The sequence below is a fragment of the Cornus florida genome, unplaced genomic scaffold (assembly GCF_030987335.1).
Source record: "Cornus florida cultivar Cherokee Brave unplaced genomic scaffold, ASM3098733v1 CherokeeBrave_3.0.0_Hap2_Chr06, whole genome shotgun sequence".
Lineage (NCBI taxonomy): Eukaryota > Viridiplantae > Streptophyta > Magnoliopsida > Cornales > Cornaceae > Cornus > Cornus florida.
The window spans coordinates 96,610,937-96,623,594 of record NW_026775576.1 but is presented as its reverse complement, the minus strand read 5'-3'; the positions used below and the strand labels follow the sequence as shown (position 1 = coordinate 96,623,594).

The following is a 12,658-nucleotide window of genomic DNA, read 5'->3' as shown; positions in this document are numbered from 1 at the left end:
AATCTAAGCCAAAAGCTCCAATTTGTGCCTTAGATCCCAACTTTCCTAGAGTGCACCAAACACAAAATTGCTCCGATCAACTTAAAGATCTCGTCATGGGCCTCAATTTGCCACAAACGGCTTCTAAAAATTCCAAGGATTGGTGGAGAAATCAAGCTCTAAAGCTTTGATTGAAAAAGAAAAAGAAAAAGTAAAGTAAAGAGCAGAGAGAGAAAACCAGCGGGGAGAAGAGAGAATGGAGACCAAAGATGGTCTCATGGCATTAAGTTTGATATTGGTGGGTCCCACCAGTTTTATTTTATTTTTTCTTTTCCTTTTTGTTTTTAATTTACACTACACACACACATAATTACACATATCGTGCAAATGGACTCAATCAAAATACCAGCATGCAACAATTCGGTAGCAGTCCCACACGGGACCGTCTGACCTGAAAAATTAAAAAAAACAAAAATGAACATCCTTATATTTCAAAGAGTCCTGGACTCAATGCAAATGCCCCAATCAACTCTCAGATATAACCAGCACACTCTACGGTATTAGTTCGCACAACGTGAAAAGACAAAAATGCCCTTGCATGAACGAAAAATTCCAGAAAAAAATAGAAAATGGAAAAATTCAGAAATATTACATTATCTTTAATTCTTGAAATTAGTTGCTTAAATAAAAATATTAAGCAATTTTTTTAAAAACAAATTAAGTAGTTTCTTAGTTTTTCATGAATATATTGTATGATAAAGAAGGTATTTTTTTTATTTAAACAATTTATTAATTTTTTTTACTAATATATTATATGAAAAAGGAAATATTTTTTACCGTAAAAAAGTTTAAACTGAGTATAATAAGTTTTATTATAAAAATAACTAGTTTTAATAATAAGTTAATCATTTTAAAGTTATAGTTAGAATTTTATTTATTTATTTATTTTTCATTTTTATGATAAATTGATACTAATATAAAATTAAGGTACATATAGTATAGACAAGGTCAGCCCTGAGATTCCCAAAATTTTGAAAAGACCTAGACGAACTTTCAAATACGAGACCTTTGAAAGTTTGAGGCTTGTGTCCAATTTGAGGCACTTCCAAATTGGAGGCCCTAGGCAACCGCCTGGGCCGCCTATGCCTAGGGCCAGTGCGGGGTATAGTTAACATTTAGATAAGAGAAAAGCAGGGGCGGAGTCAGGATTGCAAAGTAGGGGGCTAAAAATAATTAAACCCATGATTGCTTAGTGTGTCATCCATACTCTAAATACAGAATTCTCATGCATCAGTCATTCAATTAAACCTAATAATTTACAACCTTCTAACACATTTACACTCCCAAACTCAAACGTATTTTCACAGTCAAGAATCCATTGAAGTCTACTTCATACAAATATTAAAACAAACACCTGCAATAATACAAAATATATATGTTCCTTATTAACAAATTCACATTAGAAAGAAAAACCTATGTGCTCCGCCCCTTACTAGTTATTAATCCATTATATAGTAAATTACAAGAAATCATCAAGTCATAAACACAACCCTTTTTTTTAAAATTTTTTTTACAAAAATAAAAATTAATATTTTACTAGATTAACAATAATAATCTATGATATCCCTTCACCTATATCTTAATGCTTTACACACGAAGAGTTTAGGTATTCTTCCATAGACTAACAATGTATTTGATTTACTGGGTTGACCCTATTATGTTTTATTGTGGTTTATTTTGTGATTGAGCATGTCTATGGTTTGTAGACTTTCTCATATTGTAAATTTTATAACTCCTTTTATTTATAGAAATGCTATGGATTGGGCTGGACTGATAGGAAGAGGAAGAGTCTGATAGGCAGAGGAAGAGTAGTTTATGAGCTTATAGAAACAATAGTACTAAATTTTTTTTTTCAATTGGACCTGGGCTATAGCCCAGGTTAGCCCATTACTAGTTTCTTCCTTGGAGAAAAGATAATAAAAATAATTTAATAAGAAATGAGGAAAAGGTAAAACAATCTTTTGGATAAGTGTTTTTTTTAATTGCAACAAATTAATAATTTAGGGCGGACAATTTACAGTTCAAGCCAAACAAGTTCGCACAAGTTGATGAATTACCAGTGGGTTACCTGTGGCTCTAGACTCGCACCTTGTTAACCAGTCTGTGTGGTCCAAAAGCAGAAGGCTTCAGTACTTTTAAGGTCCATCTCCATGGTTCAAAAACAGGGGCTGAGGCTCATCCTTGTTGACTAGTGACAACCATAAAAGTACCAATACTGGTACTAAAAGATTGCGCCAAGCTGACATAAAAATGTTGTAACCTAAACCATACAAAAACAAGGAGCTCTTATATTAATGTCTGTATACAAGATCAAAGGATGAAGTTATGAACTTAATCATTTCAATCATACACGGGCGGAGCTGGGGGTGGGCTAGCAGGGGCCTGGCCCCCCCAAAAAAAAAATTTTTTTTATTAGTATATACAAAAAAAAAAAAAAATTTATTAGTAAAATTTAGTATACTGGGCCTCTGGTCCCCTCAACATTAGGGTACCCATCAGTCCTTCACTCCATCAGTTTGCCCAGTTGCCCTTTTTTTTGAGCTGAGAAGTGAGAAGAGCTAGAGCGAGAGTCTACAGCGATTGATTACCCGAAGAATCGAGAGCTGCGAGAGCGAGAGTCTACAGATCTCGAAGGATCGAGGCTGCCAATTGCCGAAGGCCCGAAGCTCAAGCTGCTCAACCCCCAGTTCCGCCCCTGCTCAAGCCTCAAGGTCTCACACTCTCACCTATCTATTGCCCTCTTTAAAAATTTTTTTTTTTTGTAAAGTTTGGTGCTCACTGCTCATGTTCTTGATTTGTTCACAACTTCACATAATCTGATAATGATAATCACATGGTCCACATGGAACAAAAGATATAGTAAAATGGAATCCAACCAAACAATACGGCCTTTTAGTTGTATTTTTTATTTTTTTAACTCTAATTTTCGTACAAATTATTTTTGAACTGACCTGGTGGTTCAGAACCAGTGGGTTCTAAGCATTGTAAATTGTAATACATTATTCGGCAGTGAACAAAAAAACAACTAAACCTTAGTCCTTATATATTCTGAAAAATTATTAACATTTTTCAGAAAAAAAAAAAAACAAAGTGAAATATAAAATAAAAAAAAATTTGAAGAATATCTTCATATCAGATAATATAAGAATCATCTTATTATAATGTTTTTTTTTTTTTTGCCATTAAAGGCTTAAAGCAGATTAGTAGGGGAAATGATGGTCCACATGGAACAAATGTTCATTTGGGTAAATTTGTGATGCATGATGATCTGCATCTACTTGATTACATTGAAAATTAATCTTATATTTTGTTACCTTGACCTTTAGGAGTTTAGCATAATAAAAAAAAAAAAAAAAAATTGAAGAATATCTTCATATAAGATAATATAAGAATCATTTTATTATAATTATTTTTACTCAATTATGCTTATTAGGAATTTAGGATCGATGGTTTAAATTACAATGTAAAATCCTATGTATTAAAAATTTATACTTGAATTACCCTCTTTAGGTACAGTGTTATACGATGGTGAAGCCAAAAAGAACTATTGACGCTTTTTTTTCAAAAAAATGACGTGCCTTCTGTCGCTTCCGCCTCTAATGTTGATGTTTCGGTTCATGATAACCAGCATCCTCCAAAATCTCCAAGAGTTGAACATACAAAAGTTGATCCTATCTTTTTAGAACGTGATCCAGGATTACGTCGTCAAATATGGGATTATTCTGTTGACAAACGTGATGAAGTTCGACGAGCTTATATCAAAGCGAAACCATACCAAATTGTGCTTTCAGTATATCCGCTTTCTGGATCGGAAAAGCATCGTCATCGATTTCAATCATCTTGGTTTAAATTATTTCCTACCTGGTTAGAGTATTCTCCTTCAAGGATGCTGCATATTGCTTACCTTGCTTTCTTTTTGGAGCGAAACCAACGGGATGTCCCGGAACCAATGCATTTATTAATGAAGGATTTCGAAGTTGGAAGAAAGTTAATGATGGCAATAGGTGTGCTTTCTTAAATCATGTGGGAGGAAGTCCATGTTTTGCTCATAGCATTGCTGAGAGAGCATGTAAGGACTTAATGAATCAACGTTGTCATATTGATACAGTGATGGTAAGACAAACTTCCGAACAAGTTTTAAATAATCGATTGAGATTGAAGGTCATAATTGATGCGGTTCGATGGCTTACTTATCAAGCTTGTGTTTTTAGAGGGCATGATGAATCCCTTCAATCAAGTAATCGAGGCAATTTTATTGAAATGGTAAAGGCTTTTGCGTCATATAATGATGATGTCGCTAGAATTGTTCTTGAAAATGCTCCAAAAAATGCCAAGTATACCTCGCCACAAATTCAAATGGAGATTTTGCATATTCTTTCTAGAAAAGTGAGAAGTAAGATTCGTAAAGATATCGGCGATGTCAAGTTTTGTATTCTTGTTGATGAAGTTCGTGATAAATCTAAAAAAGAGCAAATGGCTCTTGTTTTAAGATACGTTGATAAGGATGGTTTTTTACAAGAATGTTTCTTTGATCTTGTGCATGTCAAAGATACAATTTCATTGAATTTAAAAAAGGATCTTTGTGCGGTTCTTTCTCACTATAATCTTGATGTTCACAATCTCCGAGGTCAAGGTTATGATGGTGCTAGCAATATGCGTGGTGAATGGAATGGTTTGCAAGCATTATTTCTTAATGATTGTCCTTATGCATATTATGTGCATTGCTTAGCTCACTGACTACAACTAGCATTAGTTGCCGCATCTAGAGAAGTAATCGTTGTCCATCAATTCTTTTCAAACTTGAACTTCATTATCAATAACATCGGAGCTTCTTGCAAACGAACTGATGAATTACATTCTGCTCAAGTTATGGAAATTGCCCATTTGATAGATCTTGATGAACTTGAAACCGGCCGAGGAGCTAATCAGATTGGTAACTTGCAACGACATGGAGATCATAGTTGTTAAAGGCTCAAGGCGCACAAAAGTGCAAAGGCCTCCTGGAGCCTGAGGCGCAAGGCGCAAGGCGAGGCGCGCGCCCGACTGAAGCAAGGCGCACATTGAAAAAAAAAAAAAAAATCTATATATAAAGATGCAAAAGTCAACTAAATCAATTACTTAAGTTCAATATTCAACATAATGATACCAAAGCCAACTAAATCAAGTACTTGAGTTCAACAGTAAATAATTATACATATTAATATAAAGATGCAAAAGTCAACTAATGAGAATTATGAGATAAAACTAAAACAAACATAGACAACAAAATACTAGGCATCTTTTAAAATACAAACTACATTCAAATTGAAGATAACAAAATAAATTCATGTCAATTATTGGTGTTGTAACAAAATAAACCAGATTTCAATTAGCAAAAAAAACCAGATTTTAATTAGCAAAACCAGATTTCATGTCAATTAGCAAAACCAGATTTCAATTTCAAAGCAATATTAACATTTCAATTTAAAAAAAAAAAAAAATATAGAGTTGCAGTCCAATTCCAAACTTCCAGTTCAGTTCATAAAAAAAAAAAATGTCTGCAGTCCAGTTCCAAAACCAAATTTCAATTTCAAAGCAATATTAACATTTCAATTTAAAAAAAAAAAATACAGAGCTGCAGTCTAATTCCAAACTTCCAGTTCAGTTCATAAAAAAAGAGAAAGAAAAGAAGACACAGAGCTGCAATCCAATTCCAAACTTCCAGTTCAGTTCATAAAAAAAAAGAAAAAAGAAAAGAAGACACAGAGCTGCAGTCCAATTCCAAACTTCCAGTTCAGTTCAAAAAAGAAAAGAAAAGACTGTGCACAAAGAAAGTTTGCTATAAAGAAGAGAGAGAAAAGAAGAAGAAGAAGAAGAATCTGCAGAAGAAGAGAAAAGAATCTGCCGAAGAAGAGAGAAAAAAAAAGAGAGAGGAAAAAAAAGGGAGAAGAAGAAGAAGAAGAAGAGAGAAAAAAAGAGAGAAGAATCTGTAGAAGAAGAAAGAAGAATCTGCCGAAGAGAGAGAAAAGAAGAGAGAAGGAGGAGAGAGAAAAGAAGAGAGAGAAGAAGAAAGAGAAGAAGAAAAGAACAGTGACTTACCTGGATTCGGATCGTGATTCGTGAGAGAAAGTCGGCAGATTCAGATCGTGTCTTTGCTTCAAGCCTTCAAATCGCGCCTTTGTCTTTCTCTTTGCTTCAAAGTTTCTCTGGCCGATTCACTTCACTTTTCCACTTTCCTTTTGCTTTTATTTTATTCTTTTCTTTTAGTAAAGTTGTCTAAAAAGTATAATAAACAAATAATAAATAATAAACAAACAGCAAATAATAAACTAATAACAAAATACTAACAAATAAAAGGAGGCGCGCTTTTTTTACGCCCGAGGCCTCTCGCCTCTTATGTAAAGGCGCACGCCTTATGTATACAAAGGCGCATGACTTGCTCCTGTAGGTGCCTTGCGCCTCGGGCAAGCGCCTTCGGCGCTTTTAACAACTATGATGGAGATACTTGTTGGAGCTCCCATTTTGATTCTGTTTGTAGTTTGATAAGATTATTTGGTCCAACATGTTCAGTTCTTAACAACCACATTGAAGATGGAGGTAATTACAATATCCGGCGAGATGCTGATACTGCTTTTAATACTCTTAGATCATTTCAGTTTGTGTTTATTTTGCATTTGATAAAAGATATTATGGGAGTAAGTAATATCCTTTGTCAAGCTTTGCAACAAAAAGATCAAGACATCGTAAATGCTATGCAATTGGTTTAAAGTACAAAACAAATCATTTTGAAATTGAGAGAAAATGGTTGGAACAAGTTACTTGATATTGTTAAATCATTTTGTGAATGCCACAACATTGATGTACCTGATTTGAGTGTTCCTTATACCAAAAAAATTAAGGGTCAGTCACGTCACCCACAAGAGAATATTACACTTGAGCACCACTATTGAATTGATATATTTTATGGCACAAATAATTCACAATTGCAGGAGTTGAATAACAGATTTAGTGAAAAGGCAATGAAACTTGTTACTCTCAGCTCAGCTTTGGATCCTAGAGATGGTTACAAGTTCTTTAACGTTGAAAACATTTGCACACTTGTAGATGAATTTTATCCTCAAGATTTCATGGACCAAGAGAGGATTATGTTGACATTCCAATTGCAACATTATGAGGTTGAAATGCCTGTTCATTCATATTTGAAAAATATGTCAACGATTTTTGAACTATGTAGAGGTTTAGTGGAACCAAAGAAGTCAAAAATCTACTTTTTGATTGATAGGTTGATTCGTCTTGTCTTGACTCTTCCCGTTTCCACGGCAACTAGAGAAAGGGCATTTTCAACTATGAAACTTCTCAAAATACAACTGTGCAACAGGATGGAGGATGAGTTTCTTGCAGATTACTTGAGTGTCAGTATTGAAAAAGAAATTGCTGAGACTTTTAGTACAGATTCAATTATAGATGATTTTTCTTCTCTAAAAGATCGTCGAGCTCAGCTTTTGTAGTAGTTGTTTGGTCTTTCAGGTTTCTTTTTGTATTTATCTATGTCATATTTGACTAAATATAGGCCAATTATTGTTTTGTAAACAAATTGATCAAATTTTGGCTAAATATATTTTTGTATGTATCTAATCGATCATGAAGTACTTTTGACTTAAAATATTATTATATTAGTAAAACTGTTAATACTCCGCCCCCCTTACAATGAATCCTGGCTCCGCCCTTGATCATACACATCTGTAACTCTGTATTTCATTTCTATTAGGCTACATCATTTCAATTATAGAATCTAGTAACTTATTGCTCCTTAGTTTGATTTATGCAAGGACAGCCCAAATTTTTTATCACAGAAAAATTCCAACTTGATTGAAGTACTTTCAAATTCATTAAACAAAGTTGCCAAATATATCAATTCTGAAAGTCTACCGATCTCTTCAAGTATGCATTGAACAAAACAAATGGCTCATTTATTTGATGAATCCAAGGGAATAGTTCTCATTCGGAGATAAAATAGCACTAAGTTCAGGTTCGCTCCTAGTTGTTAGCTTTGTAAGAATGCCTATGTGATGTTTGACAAAATGATAAGTTGAAAATACATGTTGAAGTTGAACAAGGAAGTATGATTAGGAATTGTTATTGTTATTCAATTTGACGCCATTAGTATATTGTTTATGTGGAAATTGATTTGGTTGATGGGGTTGTATCTAAAAAAAAGGTTTTTTTTTTTTTTTTTTTTTTTTTTTTTTTTTTTTTTTTTTTTTTTTTGACTTAAGTCCCGTTATTTTGTATAAATTAGAGATTGATCATACTTCTAAATATTACTAATGTAAGGTTAACGTTAAGAATGCGTCTTTTTATAAAAAAATTCCCAAACTACTCCAAATTTGTTTTCTACCAAACTATAATAGAATCAGAGACCACCTCCACCTCTGTTTTCCCTCTGCTTTGTCTCTCCCCTTCTATCAGTTACAACGGTCGCGGACGATTGTTCTTTGTAATTAAGCACATTTTACATTTAGGTAAGCTTTTTTTCAATTTTTTCTCTGGAACGCAATCATGCGGGCTAGTGTTTTTATCTAACAAAAAAGTTGAAGCTTTATTGATATTTGTTCATATCTTCATATCATAATTCACATGGATTATATACAAAAAAAAAAAAAATCACATAATTCTACACTCATTGTAAGGAACGTTTTCACTATAATTCCATTAGGGATTTAAAACCCATATTGAAGAAAAATATCAAATCCTATACAAAATGATAGGACTTGGTCCAAAAAACGCAAAAATAAGGCAGGAGGGATATGTAAGTTGTTTTTACAAAAAAACAATGGATTTATTTATTTATTATTATTATTTTTTGCCCATTGGCAAAGAAACTACTCTCACATTGCTCATTTGAATGCTCCAACCTCACCATCCCATTTTAGTGCCTCTACGGGCAACTCTAATGGACTGCTATTTTCAAAATATAGCATTTGGGTTTAAAATGGGCTCTCTAATGATATGTCAAATAGGCTGCTAAAATATAACTTTGTCAAATGTTATACCAAATATAGCACAACATATAACTATTGTCAAATCTGTAATTGCTCCCTTCCTTCTCTCTTCTTTCTCGCATGGGTTGCCAATTTGGTGTTGTGCTTGTATATATATATATATATATGTAAGTTGTGCTTGTGTATATATATATATCTCAGTGTTGTGTGTATATATATGTATATGTCTGTTGTGTGTATATATATGTCTGTTGTGATATATGTCAGTGTTTTCATTTATTTATTTTTAATAAAACAAATAAGATAAATAAAATACAGACACATACACACAAAAAAAAGAAAAAAAAAGAAAAAAAAAAAACAAAAAAACAAAGAGGTTGTTGTGTCAAAAAATAGCATTTTGGATAAAATGTACCTCTCAACGTATTTTGACACTATAGCCCCTCTCAACGTACAAATTTGGCATGCAAAAATGGCATTTTGCATTGAAAATGGTCTAATAACTTGTTTGGATTGACTTTTTTCCTCTCACTGTAGAGGTTTCCCCCTCTCACTGTAGCGGGTTCTCTGTGTATCAGAGTTGGTTCTTCTTGTCCACTATGTTGGCTTCCCTGAAAAATCTAACAATTGGTTCGGTAGGTGGTCGGCTAGGTTGGCCTTTTGTGTCTTGTGGGTTTTTGGATTAAGTGTTTTTACCGACAGTTAGCAAACCGACCAATTTTCACTGCTTTTCCCCTTTGATCCCGGTATTATGTCAGTTTACTTAGTTTCCCTCTTAGTTTTGATTATGTTTATGGTTTGTTTTGGGTTCTGTCAAGTCATGATGTTGATCTGGGTCTCCATATCGGGTTCATCACTTCTACGAGCTGAGGTCATAGCCATGGAAATTGGGGACTGGTTGGGTGTTGCAGATTTTCGTCTTACGGCCTGTACGCCCTTGGTGACTCCATCTTTACTCTTTTGTGGTGTTTTGGAGCGTCCGGTTTGGGTTCTGGGTCTACTTCCGGCGTGTCCACTATCCTGTTGGTTGAGGGTGTATCAGTTGTTGGGGATGAAGTTGGGGAGAGGTTTAGGGCTTTTGCGCGTTGATTGGGTCTCTGCAGCTTGGTTGATGCTTCCTCTGTCTACGACGATCAACGTTGCGTTTCTTCCGGCTGCCATAGACTATGGGTCGTGGCAGGGTGATGCCGGAATGCTTTGTCATGTTTGTAAAAAGCTGATGCGTGGATTTTGTACTGATAGTTGTAATCCCAGTTGGTTTTATGTTGCAGAGGATTTTTATGATGATGGAGGCTCGTCGGCGTTCCCTTGTTCTTCTCCGATTGTTTGCTGTGCGCCCTGTTGTTCTTAGTTCTTGTGCTGTTCAGTTGGTTGTCAACTGGTGGATCCCAAGGTAATGATTCGGCTGAGTGAGCGTAATGTCACAGGCTTAGAGTTTCAGCACCACTCTAGCTGCTCCCGTGCGGCACCAAGACGTTGCTTTCACTCTCGCAAGTACTTGGTCAGCCTAACTCCCGTGCACACCTTAGCCAACACACTTCCCTCGTGCGCTTACTAGTGTTGTAGTTGCCCTCGCCCTCTCCTCACTTGGCTTGCACACTCACACACACTAAGGCACTTAAGTTGGCAAGGAAAGAACACTTCTATTACTTCAAAGAATGCTTTGTACAAGGCTAACACTCAAGCTCTCTACAAGGCTCTCAAGACTCACTCTAGGACTTGTTCCCTACAAAATGAAGTCCTACCTCTATTTATAGGCATCCCCATCCCTAATGGACGGCTAGGATGCATTCTAACCAACGGTGGAGATTGATTATCTAGAATCTTCTCCCACCTTCTTCACACTTCCATACTTATCTACTAGTATCTACAACATTCTAGAATTCTCCATACTACTCCACACAACTCTAGAGAACTCTAGAACCTTCCACACACTTCTACACATTTCTACACATATCTAGAATCTTCCACATAACTCTAGACTATTCCGGAAGACTCTAGAAACTCCACTTGCCATGCAGTTGCTATGCAGCGTCCTCCTCAGCGTCTGCGTGTCGCCTGCGTGGCACAACCTCCATAGGCGGGGCGTGACATTCTCCCCCACCCATTTCCGTGACGCCCTCATCACGGTTTCTTCAGCTGACCCAGCCTCTCGCAGGTCATCAGCACTTGCGCATATGTCCTTGGCCCAAACGTACGAGCGCCCTTCGGGAGATGTGAAGTCCTCACGAGCTCCATCGTGTTGACTGCCACCTCCGGACTCTCCTTCCTGCCCACGAGCTGCACCATGCATGCGGCCTTGCCTTCCTCGCCTCCAAGTATCATCAACGCACCAAGGCATGGTAGTGGCGCGGCGTTGTTCCTGTCCATGAACTCCAGCCCCAGCACCATGTCGTGGTCGTCCATCTCCGCAACTTGGAAGTTAGCCTTGCCCTTCCATCCTTGCATGCATAGCTCCACCTCCTTGCACACTCTACTCACGCGTGCCTCCTCGGAGTTGACGGCCTTGATCCAGCCCTCCGTCTTGCGCATCTCCAAGCCAAGTCGTTGCGCCTCCTCCGGGGTAATGAAGTTGTGTGTAGTACCCGTGTCTACCAACGCTTGCACGGCTTTGCCACCAACCTGCGCATCCACATAGCGCACCCCAGCTACCTTCTTTGCCTTGCCCTTCTTCTTGGTGTCATGCGCCATGCTACTCAGCATCTGCATAGCCCCCATGCACCTATCTTCATCGCTGCCCACATCGTCCACCCTGCCCTTGCCCTTATCCTTCATAAGGGCGCTCATGGTCTTCTTGTTGGGGCAGTGTCGCAATATGTGCGGCCCTTCGCACAAGTAGCACTTCGGCTCCCACTTGCCCTTATTGCGGCGCTCCCCTTTGCCACTTGCCTTAGACCTCTCTCCATGGTCCTTGCCCTTATCATGGCGTGGGCGTCTCTCCTCATCGCTGTGCTCATCATCATTAGACTTGGGCGAGCCCCGTTTCTTGAAGCGCCGGTCTCCCCCACCTTTGCCGTGGTCCCTCCTGGGAGACGTGGCCCTCTTGTCATCGCGCCTAAAGTCTTCGAGGCGCTCCGCTATAGCCATTGCGGATGCCAAGTCTCTAGGCTCCCTCCTCCTTAGCTCCGTGGCCACCCAAGACTGCAGCCCATCAATGAACAAGCACACACGTTGCCGCTCCGGCATCTCTGGGATCTCCAGCATCAAGTTGGAGTACTCCTTCACATACTCCCTTATGCTGCCCTTCTGCTTCAGGCGCCTTAGGTTGATCATGGCGAGGTCCTCAGCGCACTCAGGGTAGAACTGCCTCTTGAGCTGCCTCTTGAACTCCTCCCATGTATCAACTGCTCTTGCGCCCCTACCGGTGAAGCGCTGTCTCCACCATAGAGCGGCAGTGTCCGTGAGGTACATAGTGCCTGTCTGCACCTTCTCCTCATCATCCTCGATCTCCATGCACTCGAAGTACCGCTCCATGTGCCAGAAGAAGTTGTCAATCTGGCGCGCATTCCTTGCCCCATCGTACTCCTTGGGCTCCGACGCCTTCTTCTTCCTTGGCTTCACCACGACCTCGCGCGCCTGGGAGAACTCCTTCTTGCACTCGGCAATCTCCACGCGCAAGTCGTCTACCTGATCATACA

The 12,658-nt window shown here is 37.8% G+C and overlaps 1 protein-coding gene across 1 annotated transcript; it reads left to right on the top strand.

The window, feature by feature from the left end:
- The first annotated feature begins 2,593 nt into the window (after positions 1 to 2,593).
- Positions 2,594 to 7,669, top strand: LOC132313131 (uncharacterized). Its single transcript, XM_059811795.1, has 2 exons — positions 2,594 to 2,750; positions 7,008 to 7,669. Exon 2 carries the CDS (start codon positions 7,038 to 7,040, stop codon positions 7,524 to 7,526), a length of 489 nt encoding a protein of 162 aa, XP_059667778.1. The 5' UTR covers positions 2,594 to 2,750; positions 7,008 to 7,037; the 3' UTR covers positions 7,527 to 7,669.
- Positions 7,670 to 12,658: the final 4,989 nt, after the last annotated feature.